Here is a 26818-nt window from a genome sequence, read left to right as displayed (position 1 = left end):
GCATTCATCAGGCGTCACAGAACATCCCACCCCCATCTTACACCGCTACCGCTGTGCTACACCAATCACTAGCCAATCCCAGCATTCATCAGGTGTCACAGAACATCCCGCCCCCATCTTAGCCAGCTACACCAATCACTGCCTGTTACTAAGTGTCTGACCCAGCCTCACCCGTCACATGGCACTAGCCAATCCCAGCATTCATCAGGGGTCACAGAACATCCCACCCCCATCTTACACCGCTACACCAATCACTGCCTGTTACTAAGGGTCTGACCCCGCCTCATCCGTCACATGGCACTAGCCAATCCCAGCATTCATCAGGCGTCACAGAACATCCCACCCCCATCTTACACCGCTACCGCTGTGTTACACCAATCACTGCCTGTTACTAAGTGTCTGACCCCGCCTCACCCGTCACATGGCACTAGCCAATCCCAGCATTCATCAGGTGTCACAGAACATCCCACCCCCATCTTACCCCGCTACACCAATCACTGCCTGTTACTAAGTGTCTGACCCCGCCTCACCTGTCACATGGCACTAGCCACTCCCAGCATTCATCAGGGGTCACAGAACATCCCACCCCCATCTTACCCTGCTACCGCTGTGCTACACCAATCACTGCCTGTTACTAAGTGTCTGACCCCGCCTCACCCGTCACATGGCACTAGCCAATCCCAGCATTCATCAGGTGTCACAGAACATCACACCCCATCTTACCCCGCTACACCAATCACTGCCTGTTACTAAGGGTCTGACCCCGCCTCATCTGTCACATGGCACTAGCCAATCCCAGCATTCATCAGGTGTCACAGAACATCCCGCCCCCATCTTACCCCGCTACACCAATCACTGCCTGTTAGTAAGGGTCTGACCCCGCCTCATCCGTCACATGGCACTAGCCAATCCCAGCATTCATCAGGTGTCACAGAACATCCCGCCCCCATCTTACCCCGCTACACCAATCACTGCCTGTTACTAAGGGTCTGACCCCGCCTCATCCGTCACATGGCACTAGCCAATCCCAGCATTCATCAGGTGTCACAGAACATCCCACCCCCATCTTACCATACTACCACTGTACTACACCAATCACTGCCTGTTACTAAGGGTCTGACCCCGCCTCATCCGTCACATGGCACTAGCCAATCCCAGCATTCATCAGGTGTCACAGAACATCCCACCCCCATCTTACCATACTACCACTGTACTACCCTGCCTCACCTGTCACACAATACAGCTACGTTCTCTCCTCTCAGGCAGCAGCTGATTCTGGAGACTGCAAATCTCTAGAAGAAAAAAGGAGATTCATGGTAAGACCTTACCGTTGTTAACTCTCTTTCTGCGAGGTACACTGGGCTCTACAGGGATAACATCGGGGTGTAGAGTTGGATCTTGATCCGAGGCACCAACAGGCTAAAAGCTTGGACTATTCCCAAGATGCATAGCACCGTCTACTCTATAACCCCTCCTCCGTGCACAGGAGCTCAGTTTTGTTAAACAGTGCAATGCAGTAACAGGAAAAGAGACGACAACCGTTAGTAGCCACATACACCACACTCTCACGACAGGAGAAGTGTCAGCGGCTAATGCCATACCAACCCAAGGAAGCTAAGTGCATCAGGGTGGGCGCCCCCTGTGGAGCCCAGTGTACCTCTAGCTATAGTGGGCCTATGTACACCTCCAGCAAGAGTGTAAATGGACTTCAAGCAACTATCCACACGCTTATCCGTCGGTTCCTTCAGTGAGGTGGCGGTAGTGAAAGGCAGAGCAGAGGACACCAGCAGACGCGCGACTTGTGAATCCACCGACCGGGTTACCAATGTTTACTTAACTCTGCAGCGATGGGATAACGAGCTAGCATCTTTTTAGACAGAGCAAATTCCTTTCTTGGATTTTCCCAGGATTCCTGATGAATGTCAACCAAGTGGTCAGAATGGGGCAAAACTAATTTAGTGACCTTCTGACGTTAAAAACGTATCCGGTTTCTTAGAGTTAGCTGGAGGTCATTATCGATTTGAAGAATCAGCCTGATAGCCTCCAAGAGGTCAGGAACATCCACCTGTGTAATAGAATGCCCATCAGAAGCATCTGCATCAGTGTCTGAGGGGTCAGTATATACGCCATCTTCATCGGATGAGGTGTCCAACACCTGTGTGGATTGTGAGGAAATAATGGCCCGTTTAGATGACCCCTTGGTCTCAGACGGGCGAGTGTCAGGATTTTGCTTAGCCAGAGACTGATTTAATTGCTGTAACTGGGAGGACAGAGTATCTGCCCATGGCGGATTAAATATAGTCAGTAAATTAGAGAAAGCAGCCCAAGGTGGCTCTTGATGTGCCCCCGTTGCTGCAGACTGACTGGGGGGTATAAAGCCCCCAGTACCTGAACCCTCAGCTGCTACGTTTTCCTCTGATTAATCCGTGGCGTCAGCACTGCACGGTGCAGGATCAGCCATAGATCTACCGCCCTGTTTAGCAGACATTATATGTACGCGTAACCTTAGGGTGTAATAGTACAATATAAGACAAATTACCTGACAAATAACCCCCTGCATATTCTGAGGATTTAAGAGGCATGTGGTGACTGTAATACACAGAGAAAAATACCAAAGTAGTATATCCTGTGAAACACTATATTAGATCAGAACCCTGATGCACGTAGCCCCCCTCAGGGTACAGAATATAGGGATAGCAATATGTGTGAGATACACGGAGTAGAGACCACACAGCAGCTATAGGCACACACAGTCACATGTACAATGCAGAAATTATTACACACAACACTAAAACTGCACTGGACAGGCAATACTAAGTAACACCAAGTAAAGCTATATAGGCTTATAGATATATCAATGCACAGTAAAGACTGGATGTATATCACAGGGAACTTGTGCTAAATAACCCTGTAGTAGTGCACTTGTTCTTAACTAGCACTGTCTAGACGACATGTAGAATACTTAAGTGTCCTGTAAATGTACAGCGCTGATGAGGCAGGCGGCTTTACAGAGGACACTGTGCCCAGCAGTCCCAGAATCAGCGCAGCTGTGTGTAATGGCGCCCAAACGCTGACAGGAAGTGAGGGATAAGAGAGATGCAGCTACGGGGTGGGAACACCAGCAGTAAATGGCGCCCCGGGGCTGGGGGAGCGGCTACAGGTCAGAGCATTATCCCCTTGCTGGACTTCACCACCGGATACTGCGGGCCTTGTAAAACGTATTAATAATGTAATCTGACCTGTGCCCTTGCCCTGGTGGTCTAGTGCGGTCCCTGTACTACCACAGTGTTAGTACTATAGGGGTAGAGATGGGTGATCAGTTGAGCCGGCACTTTAACATTTTCAATGTGTGTGACTGGCTCCTCCCCCTCTATACCTCTCCCCAGACCAGTTAAGAAACTGTGACCGAGGAGAGACGGCCACATGACCAACAGAGGAGGAGGAAATCCAGATCAGAAACACACAGACACATAACCACACAGAAAATGCACTGACAAAAAGGCCAGGAGAACTTGCAGCAAGGTCCTAAAAACACCCAGTCACCCGACTTCCGGTTCCGGGACGCATGGAGTAGGAAGCTCACTGCAGGAGCTCTGTCCCCACCGCCCGCTTGAAAACACCTTTTCAAGGCTATTATAGCCTCCACACCGCCCGAAACACTTCCGCCGACATCCACGATCACAATGGACCGCTTTGTGACAGCGGCTCCCCAAGCTCCCGCAGCCGCGCCGAACAGGCAGGATAAGCGCCGCGCAACCAGTGTCATGGCACCGGACACCGGACCTGAGGTGATCTCCCCAGCGTCCAAGAAAGCTGCAGCAGAGGGTGCAGACAACACAGGCTCCCAGGTATTCCGTGACCCCACAGGCCCTGTCACATATGGAGACGTAGTGGCTGCAATCACTGCTACAATGGCACCTCTCTTGTCCCAAGCAGTTTGTGATATATCCAAACAATTGCAGCACCTGACACAGAGGGTTACCCACACTGAAACACAGCTTAAAGCCGCTACCCATGACATAGAAGGGCTTCACCATTCAGTAAAAAATCTCACCACAGAAAATTACCAAATATGGAATAAATTAGATGATATTGAGAATCGTTCGAGAAGAAACAATATAAGATTAGTGGGACTGGCAGAATCTATTAAAGGCACAGCACTGGCACATTTTGTACGCACTACTCTTCCCTCTCTATTGGGCATTGAACGGGACTGTAGTGATCTTGTGATCGAGAGAGTGCACCGAGTGGGACCAGTTCCCACCCCCAACAGACCGCGCCCACGTGCGACTTTGTTCCGATGTCTGAACTACCTTCATAAAATGACATTTTGGTCTGCTTCCCGTAAAGTGAAAGATTTACAATGGGAGGGTAATAAGCTTTACATATTCCAGGATTACTCAGTGGAACTGACCCGGGCCCGTAAGGCTTTTTCCCCAATTTGCACGCAACTCTTGTCTGAGGGCCGCAAGTTTGGCCTGCTCTACCCCGCACGCTTGCGTATTTATGAGGGTACCTCCCACAAGGACTTTTTGTCACCCGCTGATGCAGCAGCATATCTACGCGATGTTGCAAGAGAGGATAGCGTGGACATCACAGATCGCCCTTCACCGGCAGAGACGTTGTAATCCCACGACCTCACTCGGATGCTCTCAAGCACCCCCCTCACGGGCAGTGTCCTCTTACCGCTGTCTGCGGGCCGTTCAGTGACTGCCGCTGCTGAACTCTGATTATACATATTTTCAGTTATATGCACCCACTTCTCTGTATTTTCTTCACTCGATTGCATCTTGTAATATAGATAACTCAGCTCACTTAGATGTGAGATTAACTCATATATGTTGACTTATAATTTAGTTGGACATATTTTTAGTCTGTAATGATTGCTGAAGCTACTCTTCGGTAACCCCCACTCCCTGATTGTCACTCGTGACATACTGCTCCTCACAGATTAGTTTATATATGGGGATTCTCTACTTTTCTTCTCGGGCGGGCATAGATACTTATAAGATGACGGTGGGGAGGAAATCCTCCCTTACTATTGCATTCATGTCCTCTAACGCTCGTACACGAGACCGCTGTTATTGGTCCTTGTGCATGACCGTTAGCCGGAGGTCGCTGGTCATTGCTAAAATGATTATTAGTACGGTAATGTTTTTCATATTGTACGACCTGTTGCTTACTTTTTTCTTTTCTAATACTTCTCCCCCCCTTGTATTGTCTCCGTCCTGCCCTCTCTCTCCCAGGATGTGACGGTCTCTATCCGTATAAAGCTGATAGTGGTTGGTGCATACGTTTTATCTTTGCCACGACAACATGCCTGACTTAGTAGTGGGAACTTGGAATGTAGGGGGATTTAACTCCCCAGCGAAGAGACGGAAAATACTCCTTTATCTCAACAAACAGCGGATAGATCTGGCTTTCCTGCAGGAAACGCACCTCAAACCGGACGGTGAAGTTGAACACCTTAAACTGGCGGGTACTGGGTTCTAGCTCATATAATTCTAAAGCCAGGGGTGTTGTTGTATTGGTAAAAAGTCATATTCTCACGGAGGTGGTTTCCACTATAGCTGACCCAGATGGTCGTTATGTCATATTATCTGCAAAGATTAATGGTAAAATGTACGCCATATGCAATGTCTACGCTCCTAATGTTTATAACAAGATGTTTTTTCAGACTTTACTAGCCAAATTGACCCCCTTTTTAGCAGAGCCCTTGCTCCTAGGTGGTGATTTTAACCTTATTTCTTCCTCCTATCTAGATAGGTCCCATCTCCCCGCGAGACATCTTTCACTGCCCAAACTTGGAGTTCCCTTTTTAGCAGAAAGACTGCAAGCAGTAGATATCTGGAGGGCTCTACACCCCACGGAAAAGGAATACACACATGCCTCTCCGCTGCCCACCACACACTATCTAGGATAGATTACATTCTACTATCCCACTCTCTACTTCCTCATGTGTCTGACTCCCAAATTGAGACCATAGCTCTCTCGGACCATACCCTAGTAACTGCGACCCTTCACTTTCCAAATGTCTCCTCCCCATCTCCTAAATTGTGGCGATTCCCATCATATCTTGCAAACTCCCTAAAATTCCAACAGAAATTGGAATCCTCCTGGGAATCTTTCCAGACTAATAATGCATCCCATCTAGAAGAAGACCCTATATTGTTCTGGATGACTGCAAAATCAGTTCTCCGGGGTGATATCATATCTTACGTCTCAGCTAATAATAAAAAATATGCCACTCAATATTTAGAGTTTCAGAGGCCTCTGTCGACAGCCTACCAGCAATACAAATCCTCCCCTACCCCGCAAAACCGCCTCATCTATCTTAACGCCAAAACTCATTTTGATGAATTTATGTCTTCTATGGGCAGTAGATTCTCCTTTTCGGTAAATTATAGATTCTTTAAATTTGGCAATAGAACTGGAAAATTATTGACGACTTTACTAAATGGTTCTCGTCCTCTTATGGTCACGCACCCGCTCCGCACATCCACTGGCGCGCTAACCACTACTAATCAAGAAATCTCTGGCGTTATGAGATCCTTTTATGAAGGCCTATACTCCCCAACTTCACCTCCTTTGTCTGAGACTCCCCCTACTGTCTCCCCATGGCCCTCTGCCTTCTGGGAAACCCTCTCTGTTCCACAATTACTAGCCACTATGGTCCAATCATTGCTAGACCCCATCCCACTTGTAAAAGTCAGGAATGTCATTGGACAATTCGGCAGGGACAAGGCACCGGGTCCTGATGGCTTCAGTGCCGATTTTTATAAGATTCTTCTACCATGCATAGGTGGAACTTTAGTGTCGGTCCTGAATGCGGTTTTGTCCTCTGACACTCTTCCCAGACATTTTAATACAGCCGTTCTCAAGGTTCTCCCTAAACCTGGGAAGGACCTCTCTCAGCCGGGATCATATCGGCCAATCTCTTTACTGAATCTCGATTACAAGTTACTTACCAAAATATTAGCAGATCGGATTAAACATTTACTCCCTCATATTATACACAAGGACCAAACAGGATTTATCTGGGGAAGACACTCTGAGGTCAACGTACGACGGGTCCTGTCAGCTATCTATGCTTCCTCCTCCTCTTTTTCCCTCGTCACTCGCCCTCTTATCCTCTCTCTTGACGCGGAAAAAGCGTTCGATCTGGTCGACTGGGACCATCTCTTCTCTTCTCTTTTTGTCTTTCCTGCCCCTTTTGTAAAACTCCTGAAACTCCTTTACACTACTCCTCTGACACAGGTCTGGTGTAATGGAGTTCTATCCCCAGCTTTTGAGATACACAGAGGCACCAGACAGGGATGCCCCGTCACCCTTACTTTTTGCCATAGCGCTGGAACCTCTGGCGATAGCCTTACGACAATCTCCAAGGTTTAAAGGAAACAAAATAGGGGATATGGATGTCCGCCTGGCCCTTTTTGCGGATGACATGCTCTTGTTTGTCTCGGACCCAGTGAACTCCATCCCGGAGATCCTGGGTATGATTCAGGCATTTGGAATTAGGGCAGGATATAGGATTAATGTAGTCAGAAATGTTACTCTTAGGCCCCACTACAAACGTCATATCAGATTTCCTTTCATCCCTCTCTTTCAAAATTGCCCCCACAAAAATGTCTAGATTATATGAAGAAAATGACTCCCCTGGCCCTGCGCGAGTGACAACACTTTTGGAGAGTTGGAAATGACTTCTTCCCTTGTCACTATTGGGTGGATAGCGGTGTTACACAGCATAGTCTTCCCCAAACTATTTTACCTTCTGCAAATGCTCCCAGTCCGACTTAATAATCGAGACATTCAATACCTACGGAAAATTATGTTGAAATTCCTGTGGAAGGGGAAAAAATCATTCATTGCTTTGGACAAACTGATGGCTCCTAAATTGGCAGGTGGTTTCGGGGTCCCTGATTACGCGTCTTACTCAATGGCTTCTCTGATTCGCTGCGCTGCTGACTGGCTGTTTGACAGGGAACTCTTCACTGACTCCGCATTGGACGAGGCCTTGTTTGCTCCTTATTCCCCGGGAGCTTTGCTACTTTGTAAACCTTCTCTGATCTCCTCATCGATCGCAATAACCCCCTTTTCCATGATATCTATTATAACTGGCGCTCTCTACACAAAAAATTCAGGAGTAATCCAGAAATATCATCATATATCCCACTATGGGGCAACCCTGCCTTTCCCCCATCTCTCATTAATCCTAATTACCGACTCTGGAAAGAGAAGGGTCTCTCTAATTCCTCCAAGGTCTTTGATCCGGGAGGCTCTATGCTGTCTTTCTCCTTCCTCCAAGAGAAGTTCAACCTACCCCACACCCACTTTTACATGTACCTTCAAACCAGACATTATTTAAACCCCACAAATCCCAAACATAACCACCCCCAGGACAATTCTTCTCTTTCCACTCCATTATTGCTCTCACTCGCTGCACACAGAGCTGGACCCACACGTATCAGACAGATATATAACATTCTGACCTCCAGATCAACAGAACACAGATGGAATAAAGATATACCAAGCCTAACTTCCCATCAGCAACTCAGTGATCACTAAATCGCCTCCCTGAAAGCCTTAGCCTCCCCGTACTTACAGGAGGTCCATCTTCGCACCCTACATAGGGCATACATTTCCCCCATACAACATGCTCGATTTAACCCCACGGAATCTGGGGAATGCCCTAAATGTCATGTCAGTGTAGCTTGGTTTTATCACGTTTTGGGAGTGTGGTCTGATCCGCCGCTTCTGGCATAAAGTAATGGCCTTTATTAACCAGCTATTACACATCCATGTGGAAGCGACACCGCTATCTTGCCTGTGTGCAAACTTCTCAGAATGGGACTTAGGACCAGGGAGACGGAAGATACAACCATTCCTAACCATTCTAGTAACGTTATCTAAAACAATTATCCTGTCTCACTGGCTCTTGTCCACATCCCCGACTCTGACGGAGGTACACCGTAAACTTCTGCAGATGTTATACTATGACAGGAAATCGGCCCAAATTAATATTGAATCAGGGATTAAAACCTTTTATAAAAAATGGGGTCTTTATATTGATTCACGGGATCAGACCACACAGACTCAAATATTTAAGGTTTTTGAACACACAGAATGGTTCTTGCATAGGAAATTATTGGAAGACACTCCACACTAATATCTATTGGTACCTATGGGACGAGATCCCCCTGCTGCCTATAATTATACTACTGCATCAATTGCGATTCTTCTCACTATATATTTATAGATCGGACATCCCCATAACCCCAATCATTCACCCTCATGTGTTACCCTCCTCTTCCCCTTCCTCTTCTCTCTTGGGCACTCACTTTCTACTTCTCTTCCTTTTCTCTCTCCTCTGTTTAGTATTATACATCTGTCAGGATACCGAATTCCAAAAGAACTGAATCTCATTATTGTGTTTATTGTTATTTACTAAAAGGTAATAGAGGTATATACACCTTTCTTTATTATTCTGATGATATAGCATTGATGGAGATCCCTACTGTTTTGACTCCATAGTTTTGATGTATACGGCAAATCCGCCAAAAAACAATGGCCCTCATTCCGAGTTGTTCGCTCGTTCTTTTTCATCGCATCGCAGTGAAAATCCGCTTAATACGCATGCGCAATGTTCGCACTGCGACTGCGCCAAGTAAATTTGCTATGAAGATAGGATTTTTACTCACGGCTTTTTCTTCGCTCCGGCGATCGTAATGTGATTGACAGGAAATGGGTGTTACTGGGCGGAAACACGGCGTTTAATGGGCGTGTGGCTGAAAACGCTACCGTTTCCGGAAAAAACGCAGGAGTGGCCGGAGAAACGGTGGGAGTGTCTGGGCGAACGCTGGGTGTGTTTGTGACGTCAAACCAGGAACGACAAGCACTGAACTGATCGCAGATGCCGAGTAAGTCTGAAGCTACTCAGAAACTGCTAAGAAGTTTGTGATCGCAATATTGCGAATACATCGGTCGCAATATTAAGAAGCTAAGATTCACTCCCAGTAGGCGGCGGCTTAGCGTGTGCAACTCTGCTAAAATCGCCTTGCGAGCGATCAACTCGGAATGAGGGCCAATATCCCTTGGTTAATGTTGGTTCAATAATCTTGTGACAAAATACGGATTATAGTTTGAAATCCACAAGTCTAGATCTTGCGGATCTGAACTGTCCTCCTTTTAATAGAACATAATGTATATGTCAATTTTATCCTTCTCTTCATAATCTCCATTGTCTGCTAATTCCTTGTTTCTATTTTGATCTTATATTATGTGAAAATCCTAATAAACAGATAAAAAACAAAAAACAAACACCCAGTCACCCGGAATCACAGGGGCAACCAGGTATATAACCACACCGCCGGAAGAGAGCAGTGCAGGGCGAGCGTCCAGCGTCCCCTATGGACTCAAAAAATAAGAATTTACTTACCGATAATTCTATTTCTCGTAGTCCGTAGTGGATGCTGGGACTCCGTTAGGACCATGGGGATTAGCGGCTCCGCAAGAGACAGCGCACAAAAAGTAAAAGCTTTAGGACTAGCTGGTGTGCACTGGCTCCTCCCCCTATGACCCTCCTCCAAGCCTCAGTTAGGACACTGTGTCCGGACGAGCGTACACAATAAGGAAGGATTTTGAATCCCGGGTAAGATTCATACCAGCCACACCAATCACACCGTACAACTTGTGATCTGAACCCAGTTAACAGTATGATAACAGAGGAGCCTCTGGATAGATGGCTCACAACAATAATAACCCGATTTAGTTAACAATAACTATGTACAAGTATTGCAGACAATCCGCACTTGGGATGGGCGCCCAGCATCCACTACGGACTACGAGAAATAAAATTATCGGTAAGTAAATTCTTATTTTCTCTGACGTCCTAAGTGGATGCTGGGGACTCCGTAAGGACCATGGGGATTATACCAAAGCTCCCAAACGGGCGGGAGAGTGCGGATGACTCTGCAGCACCGAATGAGAGAACTCCAGGTCCTCCTCAGCCAGGGTATCGAATTTGTAGAATTTTGCAAACGTGTTTGCCCCTGACCAAGTAGCTGCTCGGCAAAGTTGTAAAGCCGAGACCCCTCGGGCAGCCGCCCAAGATGAGCCCACCTTCCTTGTGGAGTGGGCATTTACAGATTTTGGCTGTGGCAGGCCTGCCACAGAATGTGCAAGCTGAATTGTGCTACAAATCCAACGAGCAATCGTCTGCTTAGAAGCAGGAGCACCCAGCTTGTTGGGTGCATACAGTATAAACAGCGAGTCAGACTTTCTGACTCCAGCCGTCCTTGAAATATATATTTTTAGAGCTCTGACAACGTCTAGCAACTTGGAGTCCTCCAAGTCCCTAGTAGCCGCAGGCACCACAATAGGCTGGTTCAAGTGAAATGCCGAAACCACCTTCTGCCCTGTCCGAATGGAAAATCAAATATGGGCTTTTGTACGATAAAGCCGCCAATTCTGATACTCTCCTGGCTGAAGCCAGGGCCAGTAGCATGGTTACTTTCCAAGTAAGATATTTCAAATCCACGGATTTGAGTGGCTCAAACCAATGAGATTTGAGATATTCCAAAACTACATTGAGATCCCAGGGTGCCACTGGAGGCACAACCGGGGGCTGTATATGTAGTACACCTTTGACAAAAGTTTGTACTTCAGGAACTGAAGCCAATTCTCTCTGGAAGAAAATTGACAAGGCCGAAATTTGAACCTTAATAGATCCCAATTTGAGGCCCATAGACAATCCTGCTTGCAGGAAATGTAGGAATCGACCCAATTGAAATTCCTCCGTCGGGGCCTTCCTGGCTTCACACCACGCAACATATTTTCTCCAAATGCGGTGATAATGTTGTGCGGTCACTTCCTTCCTGGCTTTAATTAAAGTAGGAATAACTTCCTCTGGAATGCCTTTTTCTCTTAGAATCCGGCGTTCAACCGCCATGCCGTCAAACGCAGTCGCGGTAAGTCTTGGAACAGACAAGGTCCCTGCTGAAGCAGATCCCTTCTTAGAGGTAGAGGCCACGGATCTTCCGTGAGCATCTCTTGAAGTTCCGGGTACCAAGACCTTCTTGGCCAATCCGGAGCCACGAGTATTGTTCTTACTCCCCGTAGCCGTATAATTCTCAGTACCTTTGGTATGAGAGGCAGAGGAGGAAACACATACACTGACTGGAACACCCACGGTGTTACCAGAGCGTCCACAGCTATTGCCTGAGGGTCTCTTGACCTGGCGCAATACCTGTCCAGTTTTTTGTTGAGGCGGGACGCCATCATGTCCACCTTTGGTTTTTCCCAACGGTTCACAATCATGTGGAAGACTTCCGGATGAAGTCCCCACTCTCCCGGGTGGAGGTCGTGTCTGCTGAGGAAGTCTGCTTCCCAGTTGTCCACTCCCGGAATGAACACTGCTGACAGTGCTATGACATGATTTTCCGCCCAGCGAAGAATCCTTGCAGCCTCTGTCATTGCTCTCCTGCTTCTTGTGCCGCCCTGTCTGTTTACGTGGGCGACTGCCGTGATGTTGTCCGACTGGATCAACACCGGCTGACCCTGAAGCAGGGGTTTTGCCAGGCTTAGAGCATTGTAAATCGCTCTTAGCTCCAGTATATTTATGTGAAGAGACATCTCCAGGGTTGACCACACCCCCTGGAAGTTTCTTCCCTGTGTGACTGCTCCCCAGCCTCTCAGACTGGCATCCGTTGTTACCAGGACCCAATTCTGTATGCCGAATCTGCGTCCCTCTAACAGATGAGCACTCTGCAACCACCACAGAAGAGACACCCTTGTCCGTGGCGACAGGGTTATCCGCTGATGCATCTGCAGATGCGATCCGGACCATTTGTCCAGCAGATCCCACTGAAAAGTTCGTGCGTGGAATCTGCCGAATGGAATCGCTTCGTAAGAAGCCACCATCTTTCCCAGGACTCTTGTGCACTGATGCACAGACACTTTTCCTGGTTTTAGGAGGTTCCTGACAAGTTCGGATAACTCCCTGGCTTTCTCCTCCGGAAGAAACACCTTTTTCTGAACCGTGTCCAGAATCATTCCCAGGAACAGCAGACGTGTCGTCGGGGTCAATTGAGATTTTGGAAAATTCAGAATCCACCCGTGTTGTTGCAGCACTAGTTGGGTTAGTGCTACTCCGTCCTCCAGCTGTTCTCTGGACCTTGCCCTTATCAGGAGATCGTCCAAGTAAGGGATAATTAATACGCCTCTTCTTCGCAGAAGAATCATCATTTCGGCCATTACCTTGGTAAAGACCCGTGGTGCCGTGGACAATCCAAACGGCAGCGTCTGAAACTGATAATGACAGTTTTGCACCACGAACCTGAGGTACCCTTGATGTGAAGGGCAAATTGGGACATGCAGGTAAGCATCCTTGATGTCCAGGGACACCATAAAGTCCCCTTCTTCCAGATTCGCTATCACTGCTCTGAGTGACTCCATCTTGAATTTGAATTTCTGTATGTACAGGTTCAAAGATTTCAGATTTAGAATAGGTCTTACCGAACCGTCCGGCTTCGGTACCACAAATAGTGTGGAATAATACCCCTTTCCCTGTTGTAGGAGGGGTACCTTGACTATCACCTGCTGAGAATACAGCTTGTGAATGGCTTCCAATACCGTCGTCCTTTCTGAGGGAGACGTTGGTAAAGCAGACTTTAGGAACCGGCGAGGGGGATACGTCTCGAATTCCAACTTGTAACCCTGGGATACCACCTGCAGGATCCAAGGGTCCACCTGTGAGTGAGCCCACTGCGCGCTGAAACTCTTTAGTCGACCCCCCACCGCCCCTGAGTCCGCTTGCAAAGCCCCAACGTCATGCTGAGGGCTTTGCAGAAGCCGGGGAGGGCTTCTGTTCCTGGGAGGGAGTTGCTTGCTGCAACCTCTTACCCCTTCTTTTGCCTCTGGGCAAATAAGACTGTCCTTTTGGTCGCTTGTTCTTATAGGAGCGAAAGGACTGCGGCTGAAAAGACGGTGTCTTTTTCTGTTGGGAGGGGGTCTGAGGTAAAAAAGTGGATTTCCCGGCTGTTGCCGTGGCCACCAAATCCGATAGACCGACCCCAAATAATTCCTCCCCTTTATACGGCAATACTTCCATATGCCTTTTGGAATCCGCATCACCTGACCACTGTCGCGTCCATAAACTTCTTCTGGCAGATATGGACATCGCGCTTACTCTTGATGCTAGAGTACAAATATCCCTCTGAGCATCTCGCATATAAAGAAAAGCATCCTTTAATTGCTCTATAGTCAATAAAATACTGTCCCTATCCAGGGTATCAATATTTTCAGTCAGGGAATCCAACCACACTACCCCAGCACTGCACATCCAGGCTGAGGCTATTGCCGGTCGCAGTATAACACCAGTATGTGTGTATATACTCTTCAGTGTAGTTTCCAGCCTCCTATCTGCTGGATCCTTGAGGGCGGCCGTATCAGGAGACGGCAACGCCACTTGTTTTGATAAACGTGTGAGCGCCTTATCCACCCTAGGGGGTGTTTCCCAGCGCGCCCTAACCTCTGGCGGGAAAGGGTATAATGCCAATAACTTCTTTGAAATTAGCAGTTTTCTATCGGGGGTAACCCACGCTTCATCACACACGTCATTCAATTCCTCTGATTCGGGAAAAGCTACAGGTAGTTTTTTCACCCCCCACATAATACCCCCTTTTGAGGTACCTGCAGTATTAGAGATATGCAAAGCCTCCTTCATTGCCGTGATCATATAACGTGTGGCCCTACTGGAAAATACGTTTGTTTCTTCACCGTCGACACTAGATTCGTCCGTGTCGGTACCTGTGTCGACTGACTGAGGTAAGGGGCGTTTTACAGCCCCTGACGGTGCCTGAGACGCCTGAACAGGTACTAACTGATTTGCCGGCCGTCTCATGTCGTCAACCGACTTTTGCAGCGTGCTGACATTATCACGTAATTCCATAAATAAAGCCATCCATTCCGGTGTCGACTCCCTAGGGGGTGACATTACCATTACCGGCAATTGCTCCGCCTCCACACCAACATCGTCCTCATACATGTCGACACACACGTACCGACACACAGCAGACACACAGGGAATGCTCTTATCGAAGACAGGACCCCACTATCCCTTTGGGGAGACAGAGGGAGAGTTTGCCAGCACACACCCAAGCGCTATAAAAATATATATAAACAACCCTATAAAAGTGTTGTTTCTGTTATATGCGCTTAAATATATATAAATATCGCCAAAAAATGCCCCCCCTCTCTGTTTTACCCTGTTTCTGTAGTGCAATGCAGGGGAGAGTCTGGGAGCCTTCCTCACAGCGGAGCTGAGCAGGAAAATGGCGCTGTGTGCTGAGGAGAATAGGCCCCGCCCCCTATTTCGGCGGGCTTTTCTCCCGTTATTGCTGAGACCTGGCAGGGGTTAAATACATCCATATAGCCCCAGGGACTATATGTGATGTATTTATTTTGCCAGAAAAGGTATTTACATTGCTGCCCAGGGCGCCCCCCCCAGCGCCCTGCACCCTCCGTGACCGCCGGTGTGAAGTGTGTGACAACAATGGCGCACAGCTGCAGTGCTGTGCGCTATCTCATGAAGACTGAAAGTCTTCTGCCGCCGATTTCTGGACCTCTTCATACTTCAGCATCTGCAAGGGGGCCTGGCGGCGCGGCTCTGGGACCGGACTCCATGGCTGGGCCTGTGTTCGATCCCTCTGGAGCTAATGGTGTCCAGTAGCCTAAGAAGCCAATCCATCCTGCACGCAGGTGAGTTCACTTCTCTCCCCTAAGTCCCTCGTTGCAGTGAGCCTGTTGCCAGCAGGTCTCACTGAAAGAAAAAAACCTAATAAAACTTTCTCTAAGCAGCTCTTTAGGAGAGCCACCTAGATTGCACCCTGCTCGGACGGGCACAAAAACCTAACTGAGGCTTGGAGGAGGGTCATAGGGGGAGGAGCCAGTACACACCATGTGATCCTAAAAACTTTACTTTTTGTGCCCTGTCTCCTGCGGAGCCGCTAATCGCCATGGTCCTGACGGAGTCCCCAGCATCCACTAGGACGTCAGAGAAAATACCCAAATAAAAACAGGACACAAACACCTTGAAAGTACAACTTTATTACATACATTCCGACGCACACATACTTACCTATGTTCAGATGCCGACTCGGCCCACGTCTCGACGTCGATTCCAGGGTACCTGAAAATAAAATTATCACCTAAATCCAGTGTGTTGTGTCCTTTTTTAATAATCCACGTACTTGGCAAAACAAAAAAACGGAAACCCGACCACGCACTGAAAGAGGTCCCATGTTTACACATGGGACCCCTTTCCCCGTCTGCCGGGACCCCCCCTGACTCCTGTCAAAGAGGGTCCCTTCAGCCAATCAGGGAGCGCCACGTCGTGGCATCCTCCTGATTGGCTGTGACCTCCTGTAGTGTCAGTGAGGCTGTGCAGTCAAGATACAATGTAGCGCATAGGCGCACCATTGTATCCAATGGTGGGAACTTTGCGGTCAGCGGTGAGGTTACTTTCGGTCAACCGCTGACCGCAGAGTTCCCACCATTGGTTACAATGGAGCGCATAGGCGCTACATTGTAACACTGCCGTGTGCTGCCTGACAGACACTACAGGAGCACACAGCCAATCAGGAGAGTGCCACGACGTGGCGCTCCCTGATTGGCTGAAGGGACCCTCTTTGACAGGATTCAGGGGGGTCCTGGCAGTCGGGGAAAGGGGTCCCACGTGTAAACATGGGGCCCCTTTCAGTGCGTGGTCGGGTTTCCGTTTTTTTGTTTTGCCAAGTACGTGGATTAGACAAAGAACAGAAGATACCCTGGATTATGTGAGTATAATTTTTTTCCATAGGTCCCCCTAGGATTCTACATGGAGAAGAGGACTGAGCCTCGTGGGAACATAGGTAAGTATGTATGTATGTTTGGAGGTGTGCATGTATGTAATAAACTTATACTGTCACGGTGTGTGTCTCCTGTTTTTTGTTGGGTATTTTTTCAGTAGTAGTACTACAGGTACCAGCAGGCCCGGTTTTCCACCGCATGCTGGTACTTGTGGTTCTCCAAGTACCAGCGTGCGGGGGAGGCTTGCTGGGACTTGTAGTACTGCTACTAAAAACAATATTCTGTTTTTTTACACTTGGCTATCAGCCCCCCATCCGCCGCCCTTGGATGGGGGGGGACAGCCTCGGGCTTCACCACTGGCCCTTGGGTAGCTGGAGGCGGGGACCCCTTGATTTTGAGGGGTTCCCACTCCTCCAGGGGTTACTAGTTGGGTATGTAATGCCAGGTTCGCCAGGACCACAATAAAAGTGTCCCCCGGCTGTGGCATTATGTACCTGGCTAGTGGAGCCCGGTGTTGGTTTACAAAATACGGGGGACCCCTACGCTTTTTGTCCCTCGTATTTTTTGAACCAGGACTAGGCGCAAAGCCCGGTGCTGGTTGATGAAATATGGGGGAACCCCTGTCATTTCCCCCCCCATATTTTTTCAACCAGGACCGGCTCAAAGAGCCAGAGGCTGGTTGTGCTTAGGAGGGGGGACCCCACTCAAATTTTTACAGATTTTTGAACACCTTAAACACCTTTTTAAGGTACACAATGAAGCCCTGCACTGATCTCACAGATCCGGCCGGGATTCCTTGTGTTTTGTCAGGCAGTGTTTTACTCATCACTCCCGTAAAACACTGCCTGACATTACGAATCACATCGACATCGGAAAAAACGATTGTGCAAAACTCGGAAGCTTAGTGAATGATCGTATCAGGATTCAAAAAGTTGCAGTAAAATGCACCCGATACTATTTGAGTTCAAACACCCTTAAAAACGGCAAAGACACGAATATTAGTAAATAAACCCCCATGTGTTTATCACATCCCGGAGGGAAGGGAGGGAGTTTTCATATTGGGGACATAGGAGAGGCAGACGGAGCTAAATCAAGAGAGGACCGGAGTTTGTCCCACAAGCAGAATCACATAGGCTGAGGCAGGTCTAAGCAATCTAGGGAGCCCTTTCATCTCGTCTACTCGCCCAATTTGTAGCATATCGTTTTCAAGATCTACCCACCTTCCGCAACCAGGTTCGGAATGCCAGTGTCAGAGACGGTTTTGTTTGTGTCCCCGGAGGGGGCGCTAGTGGGTCAGTGGAGGTAGGTGGAATGAAGTGAGGAGGCAGTACTGGGTTTCTGCGCATGTGCACAATGTAGATTTATTAATAACAGAAAAGTCCAGATAATAATGCAGCAGAAAGTAAACAAACGAATGCAATGGAAATGACAATGGTAACGGCAATGGTAATGGCAATGGAATAGTATGGTTTGAAACTGAAAGTCTATGGCAGAGTTTGTAATGCAGAAATGGAACCAGAGTAATTAAAACGTGGAGCCAGCAGAGGTGGAATGATGGTAGCAAACCTGGTAGAAATGCAGGAGACTGGATGGTAATGTTCACTGTGCTGTTGGAAAGCACAATCAGCTTGCAGGCTGAATCACAGGTGAGAGTGTTAGAATGCACCTGGATAGGGAGTCTCTACTGCTGATGGCTGGAGCACACTGCAGGTGTGGAAGGTGTGAAGCCAGAAAGGTATTGCAGGTGCTGGTACTTGTAGTTCCACGGAGTAGCAGATACAGGAGAATATCCAGGAACACGGAGACACAGGAGAATATCCAGGAACACGGAGGATCAGGTGAATATCCAGGAACACGGAGGAACAGGATAACAGGTCCAAACACACGAGTCGCAGGAGTGACACAAAGTTCAGGACAACCTCTGACTCACCCAGCAGCTCCTGATATACCCCCTGACCGGCAGGCATTGGCTGGAGTGAGACAAGGGGGTGCGGCCAAGCTCTGGATTGGCCGCCGCACTTACACTGGGAAATACTATCATGGCGGCGCCCATGCCGCGGCCCGGCAGGAACGCGGCGCGCTCACACGCCCGTTGACTCCAGGGGCGCTTCCAGGCCTGAGGGTGCATCCACGAGCAGGGCGACAGGTGACAGCAACATGCAGTGACCCCGGACGGAGTCCGCTCCGGCGGACCGACATGACAGCGGTGAGTCGATTCCTGACAGTACCCCCTCCTTTATGGGTGGGCACCGAACACCCACGTGGCTTGGAAGGATGAGACCTGTGGAAAACACGGACCAACCTGGGAGCGTGGACATCAGCAGAGTTCACCCAACTCCTCTCCTCAGGACCATAGCCGGCCCAGTCGATGAGATATTGCAAACGACCATACCGGTGACGGGAGTCCAGGATCTTCTCTATCTCGAACTCTATGCCCCGCTGAGTTGGAATGCTGGGGCCAGCTGGAAGAGCTCTTTGGAAGCGATTCAGGACTAATGGTCTGAGGAGAGAGACATGGAAAGCATTAGGAATTCGTAATGAAGTGGGTAACTTGAGCTTGTAAGCCACAGGGTTAAGAACTCTTTCGATGGAGAAAGGACCGATGAAGCGTGGTGCAAACTTCATCGAAGGCACTTTAAGACGAAGATTCCGGGTTGACAGCCAGACTTTATCCCCAGGTTTCAAGCTGGGAACTGCACGTCTCTTGCGGTCGGCAAAGAATTTGTACCGAGCAGAAGCCTTTTTGAGTGAAGTATGAATCTTCCTCCAGATGGTTGAGAACTGACTGAGGACAGTAGTGGCAGCAGGAACATCGATGCTAGGAAGGTCTTGAAAATCAGGAACTCGTGGATGTTGCCCATAAACAGCGAAGAACGGAGTGGTTTCAGTAGCTGTATGTTAGCGGAAATTGTGAGCGAATTCGGCCCACGGGAGCAAATCCACCCAGTCATCTTGGGAAGATGATACGTACAGTCTTAGGAAAGTTTCCAACTCCTGGTTTACCCTCTCTGTCTGCCCATTCGTCTGAGGATGATATGCTGACGAGAACTTGAGATGGACCTGCATGGCAGAACAGAGGGCTCTCCAAAACCTTGCCACAAACTGGACTCCACGGTCAGATATTATTTCAGTGGGTAGTCCATGTAAACGGAAAATCTCCCGCAGGAAGATTTGAGCCAGTTTTGGAGCTGAAGGAAGTCCTTGGAGTGGAACAAAATGAGCCATTTTGGTGAATCTGTCGACCACTACCCAGATGGTGTTGTATCCTTGGGAGGAGGGAAGGTCAGAGACGAAATCCATCGACAGATGTGACCAAGGACGGCTGGGGATGGATAATGGCTGTAGTTGACCTGCTGGAGACTGACGAGGAGTCTTGTGCTGCACACATTTAGGACAAGACGCTACAAAGTCTTTGATGTCAACTTTCATTTTTGGCCACCAGTATGTCCCGGAGAGAAATTTAAAAGTCTTTAGGACACCAGGATGCCCAGTAAACTTAGACTGATGGGCCCAAGACAGCAACTTAGAACGGAGTTCAGGAGCAACAAAAATCTTACCAGGAGGCGGAGCTGGAGAAACTTGTGATGAGGCAAATGCCACAGGATCCAGGATGGAGCGTGGTACTGAATCGGACGTCTCGTCCTCGGATTCCATGGATCGAGACAGGGCATCTGCCTTGGTATTCTGAGAACCTGGTCGGAAATGGAGCTTAAAATTAAAACGGGAGAAGAACATAGCCCATCGGGACTGGCGAGGATTAAGGCACTGAGCTGCCTTCAGATAGAGCAGGTTTTTATGATCAGTATAGATGTTAAATGGAAACTTCGCCCCTTCCAGGAGATACCTCCATTCCTCAAGGGCCAGTTTAATCGCCAGAAGCTCTTGATCTCCGATGGAATAATTAACTTCTGCAGGAAGAAATTTGCGGGAAAAGAATCCACAGGGATGGATCTTCCCGTCAGCTCCTATCTGAGAGAGAACAGCTCCCACTCCAACTGTGGAAGCATCCACCTCCAACTCGAATGGCTTATCAACATCAGGCTGTAACAAAACTGGTGCGGTCATAAAAGCCATCTTGATTTTTTGAAACGCAGCCAGGGCATCTTCTGACCAGTTGGAATGATCTGCCCCTTTTCGAGTTAAGCTGGTAATAGGAGCAATGAGAGTTGAAAAGCCTCGGATGAATTTCCTATAATAATTGGCGAAGCCCAGGAATCGTTGAATTGACTTGAGAGTATTCGGAATGGACCAATTGGCAATGGCTTCCAATTTTGCCGGGTCCATCTGAAGATCCGATCCAGAAATTATATACCCCAGGAAGGATATGGAGGCAACTTCGAAGGTGCACTTGGACAACTTGCCGTAGAGATGATTCTCACGAAGACGTCGGAGAACTTCACGGACTTGGAGACGATGAGAGGAGAGGTCTTGAGAGAAGATGAGGATATCGTCCAGGTAAACTACGAGATATTTGTACAGAACGTCACGGAATATTTCATTAACAAAGTGCTGGAACACTGCTGGGGCATTGCTCAACCCGAATGGCATTACCAGGTACTCGTAATGGCCATCCCGAGTATTGAAAGCCGTCTTCCATTCATCACCGCTGCGGATTCTGATGAGATTATAGGCACCGCGGAGATCTAACTTGGTGAAGATGCGGGCTCCTTTGACCCTATCAAATAACTCGGTAATAAGAGGTAACGGGTAGCTGTTCTTAATGGTAATGTCATTAAGTCCCCGGTAGTCAATACATGGACGTAGTCCTCCATCTTTCTTTTTAACAAAAAAGAAACCTGCCCCAGCAGGTGATGATGAGGGACGGATGAATCCTTTCTGTAGATTTTCTTGGATGTATTTACTCATCGCTTCGGTTTCAGGAACAGATAACGGGTAGGTGCGCCCCCTAGGTGGTTTTTTGCCAGGAACAAGGTCGATGGGGCAATCCCACTCTCTATGGGGCGGTAGAACATCAGCGGCCTTTTCGCTGAAGACGTCAGCGAAGTCTTGGTAGGCCGTAGGAAGAGTAGAAGGGGTCTTGATTTCAGAGGTCTTGACAGGAACAACTTGGGCTAAACAAGACTGACGGCAATGTGACCCCCAAGCAGTTAGTTGCAATGTAGACCAGTCAATCTGTGGGTTATGTAGCTGGAGCCAGGGCATACCTAACACAATCTCCTGAGTTGCCTGTGGAATAACTAAAAACTTTATTAACTCAGAATGTAGGAACCCAACCCCCAGTATCACTGGCCTGGTTTGTTGAGTGATATACCCCTTAGAGATACGGCTACCATCTACTGCCGTAATGTAGACGGGACATGAAAGTTCACAGACCGGCAGATGAAACTTGTCTACCGCAGCTTGAGTGATGAAATTCCCCGCTGCACCACAGTCTACCAACGCAGTTGCAGATTGGAGTCCAGCCGCCGTCTCTAAGGTCACAGGAAGAATGAGATCTTGAGTTGAAGGAGCTTGCTTGAAAGATCCCAACTTGACTCCTCCTTTACAAGTCAGGATCTGGCGTTTCCCGAACGCACTGGACAAGAACTTATTTGGTGGCCTACTGCCGCACAGTAAAGACACAGTCTCTCACGGAGTCTCCTTGACCGCTCCTCAGCAGTTAAGCGGGACCTATTAATTTGCATAGGCTCATCAGAAGGTGGAGGCTGCAACTGTACAGGAGGTACCATTCTTGGTTTGCGACACTCAGCACGAGCACGCTCATTGTTGCGTTCGCGGATGCGAGAGTCCAACTTGATACATAGGGAGATTAGCTCGGGTAATTGCTCAGGAATATCACGAGTTGCAAGTTCATCTTTTATCCTCTCCGAGAGTCCATGCCAGAAGGCTGCTACCAAGGCTTGGTTATTCCACTGGATCTCTGCGGCTAGCGTCTGGAACTGGATGACGTATTGACCCATACTGCGAGTCCCTTGACGGAGCTGGAGAAGATCTGCGGAGGCTGATGTTGCACGACCCGGTTCATCGAAGATGCGTCTGAAGATGGAAACAAACTCGGCATAGTTGTTCATCAACGGGTCGGCACGTTCCCACAGAGGAGACACCCAGCTCAGGGCTGATCCAGAGAGCAGTGAGATGATATAAGCAACCTTGGATCTTGGCTTTGGAAAATTGTGAGGTAAAAGTTCAAACTGGACTTCACACTGGTTGAGGAACCCACGGCATAGCTTCGGACTGCCATCATACCTGCTAGGCACAGGCAAGTGCAAACGAGATACAGGAGCAGATGCAGCCGGAGAAGAAGAAGAACCCCCAACACTGGCATGTGCAGGGGTAACAGGAACTGGAGGTGCAGGCGCACTTAGCAGAGATTGTTGTAACGTATCAATCCGGGAGGACATCCCTTGCAGAAACTGGAATATCTGCTGCTGCACAACCTCTTGTCCATCCAAACGGGAGACCAGATTTTTTAAGGCCCCTGACCCCACACTCTGACCACCGTCCGAGTCCATCGGTCCTGAACTTACTGTCAGAGACGGTTTTGTTTGTGTCCCCGGAGGGGGCGCTAGTGGGTCAGTGGAGGTAGGTGGAATGAAGTGAGGAGGCAGTACTGGGTTTCTGCGCATGTGCACAATGTAGATTTATTAATAACAGAAAAGTCCAGATAATAATGCAGCAGAAAGTAAACAAACGAATACAATGGAAATGACAATGGTAACGGCAATGGTAATGGCAATGGAATAGTATGGTTTGAAACTGAAAGTCTATGGCAGAGTTTGTAATGCAGAAATGGAACCAGAGTAATTAAAACGTGGAGCCAGCAGAGGTGGAATAATGGTAGCAAACCTGGTAGAAATGCAGGAGACTGGATGGTAATGTTCACTGTGCTGTTGGAAAGCACAATCAGCTTGCAGGCTGAATCACAGGTGAGAGTGTTAGAATGCACCTGGATAGGGAGTCTCTACTGCTGATGGCTGGAGCACACTGCAGGTGTGGAAGGTGTGAAGCCAGAAAGGTATTGCTGTGATGCTGGTGCTTGTAGTTCCACGGGGTAACAGGTACAGGAGAATATCCAGGAACACGGAGACACAGGAGAATATCCAGGAACACGGAGGATCAGGTGAATATCCAGGAACACGGAGGAACAGGATAACAGGTCCAAACACACGAGTCGCAGGAGTGACACAAAGTTCAGGACAACCTCTGACTCACCCAGCAGCTCCTGATATACCCCCTGACCGGCAGGCATTGGCTGGAGTGAGACAAGGGGGTGCGGCCAAGCTCCGGATTGGCCGCCGCACTTACACTGGGAAATACTATCATGGCGGCGCCCATGCCGCGGCCCGGCAGGAACGCGGTGCGCTCACACGCCCGTTGACTCCAGGGGCGCTTCCAGGCCTGAGGGTGCATCCACGAGCAGGGCGACAGGTGACAGCAACATGCAGTGACCCCGGACGGAGTCCGCTCCGGCGGACCGACATGACAGCGGTGAGTCGATTCCTGACAGCCAGGAGATAAGGTGGTTCAGGAGAGCGGCGTGCTAATAAGAACGGAGCACTGGGAGACCAAGGCCTCCGCCCGGAACAGTTTTTGCCAGAATAGATCTACGGATCCGGGGTTTATCTTGTGCCCATATAAATCGGTTACAAAGCTTTTGCAGAGAATCTAGGGCTGACATTAGGATAGGTATGGGTAGGGTCCGAAATAGGTAAAGGAGTCTCGGGAGAAGATTAATTTTGATTGTGTTGATCCTACCAAACCACGAGATATAAAGAGATTGCCACTGAGTCAGTTCACTAGCCAGAGTTTGAAACATAGGTAAAACATTAGCCTGAACCAGGAGTAAGTCTTAGTAACAGAAATGCCCAGATATTTGATAGCCGAAGGACGCCACATAAAAAGGAAAGGAAGTAGTAAGTGTGGAGAGGAATTGTGAGGAAACACAGAGCCATAGCTTCAGACCGATAGGCCCTACACACTGGCCGATTTGTTTGAAAGATATAAACGATCTCGTTCATAAATGAATGAGAACTCGTTCATATCTTTCAGTGTGGAGGCTCCAGCGATGAACGATGCGCGGCCCCGCGCTCGTTCATCGCTGGTGCCCCGTCGGCTGTGAATGCAGGCCAGAATGGACGATCTCGTCCATATTTGCCTGCACTTCAATGGAGCCGCGTGATGGGGGGAGTGAAGAAACTTCACTCTCCCCGTCACTGCCCCCCCGCCGCCGGGTCGGTCATCGGGCAGCTCGGCAGCGGATCGGCCAGTGTGTAGGGCCCTTTAGAGCTATTTAGTTTGTGTCCCAAGAGGGAGCCATATGTTTGCAATTCAGATTGAAGATTGGGGAGAGACACGGAAGGGTTAGATAAAGTGAGAAGAATGTCGTCTGCAAAAAGTGAAATTTTGTAACCGTTCTTCCCCACTTCAATCCCTTTAATATCAGGGTTAGCTCTAATTCTTGGTGCCAATGACTCAATGCATAGTGCGAAGAGAAGGGGAGAGAGAGGACAGCCCTGCCTTGTCCCATTCCCAAAAACAAAGCGTGTGGAGTGTATGCCATTAGTCATTACAGAGGAGGAGGTGTGAGAGTATACAGCCGTTATAGCTTGTAAAAAATTACCCTTTAAACCTACAGAAGATAAGGTACGAAACATAAAGGGCCATAGGAGGCGATCAAACGCCTTTTCTGCATCTAGAACAAGAAACACTAAAGGAATCTTGTTGACGTTAGAATAATGTATCAAGTCTATGCACCTAGTATTATCTGAGGCTTGGCAATGGGGGATAAAGCCAACTTGGTCAGGGTGTATTAAAGACGGGAGCACCACACCCAACCTATTGGCCAAAATCTTAGCAAACAATTTGAGATGGGTATTAATTCGGTAGCTGGCACATAAAGAGGGATATTTACCCTGTTTAGGAATAACAATAATTCTAGAGACAGTTGAATCTGGGTGAAATGCGGCACCGTGTGAGACTGCACTGAACATCCAAACCAAAGGCTTTGTAGTAGGCCATCGTAATACCGTCAGGACCAGGGGCTTTAGCAGGATTTTGTGACTTAATTCCTCCTCAGTGGTATCTACTGCTAGGGTCCGGGCTGAAGATTCAGAGAGAACAGGGAGTGCACAGGAGTCCAAATATTGTGAGATACTGTATCTCGAGCGTGGGAGGAGGAGTCGGAAGGGACAGTCAAATTATACAACGTCTGATAATACTTAGCAAATATGTTGTTTATGTCCTTGGGGTAATAGACCGTACCGCCAGATGGAGATTTAATTGAAGTAATGACTTGGGAGGCCAGTTTAGTCCTGAGTCTGCGAGATAACAGAGTATGACCTTTATTGCTCCTATCATAGAATTTTTCACTCGCTCAGCCATAAGAACTTGTAGCTCAGCCCTTTTTTGAGTTCCGGGAGAGAGCGTTCTTTTATCTTCCCTGTCCAGGAAGGCAATGGAAGAGTTAAGGGAAGCAATCGGTGCTTCCTGTGATTTTTTTACGCATGACTCAAATATCCCTAATTACAGATTTATGTACTTCCCAGATCGTGGGGGAGGGGATATCGTCAGACGAGTTAAAGTGAAAAAATTCACGTATACGATCTATAATCAGTTCCTGAAATTGTGGGAGTTTGAGGAGCCGTTCATTTAGCCTCCATGACGGTCTGCCAGTGGTAGCCTCTAGAAGCCCAAAGGACGCCACTAAGATGGAATGATCCGGCCACGTATTTGGGAGAATGGAAGAGTGAGCTGCAGTCTGAGGTGGCGCATCCCAAAAACATGTCAATGCAGGAGGAGGTATCGTGTAATCAGTAGGATTAAGGGACCTCCAGACATCAAATAGACCCCCCTCAGCCATATGCCTCCAGAGAGCCGTAGACCCAGGGACGGGGGACTGTACGGTAGAGTTTCCCGGCTTATCCAGGGCAGAGTGTAGCACTGGGTTAAAATCCCCCCCCCCACTAACGTTCTGCCACTCCTGAATTCGGAGAGGATATGAAAAAATTTTATA

The 26818-nt window shown here is 48.5% G+C and overlaps 1 protein-coding gene across 1 annotated transcript in view; it reads right to left on the bottom strand.

Annotated features, from left to right (window-relative positions):
• Positions 1-26818, bottom strand: part of WDR4 (WD repeat domain 4) — a gene marked incomplete at its 5' end in the record, with an annotated part of 204981 nt that overhangs the window by 71742 nt on the left and 106421 nt on the right. Inside the window, one exon of the mRNA XM_063954481.1 lies at positions 1228-1292. Coding sequence (XP_063810551.1) covers positions 1228-1292 — 65 coding nt within the window. The remainder of the gene's footprint in view (positions 1-1227; positions 1293-26818) is intronic.

This window comes from Pseudophryne corroboree, unplaced genomic scaffold (assembly GCF_028390025.1).
Source record: "Pseudophryne corroboree isolate aPseCor3 unplaced genomic scaffold, aPseCor3.hap2 scaffold_656, whole genome shotgun sequence".
Taxonomy (NCBI): Eukaryota; Metazoa; Chordata; class Amphibia; order Anura; family Myobatrachidae; genus Pseudophryne; species Pseudophryne corroboree.
The sequence above is the reverse complement of the archived record's forward strand: the minus strand, read 5'-3'. Positions and strand labels throughout refer to the sequence as shown.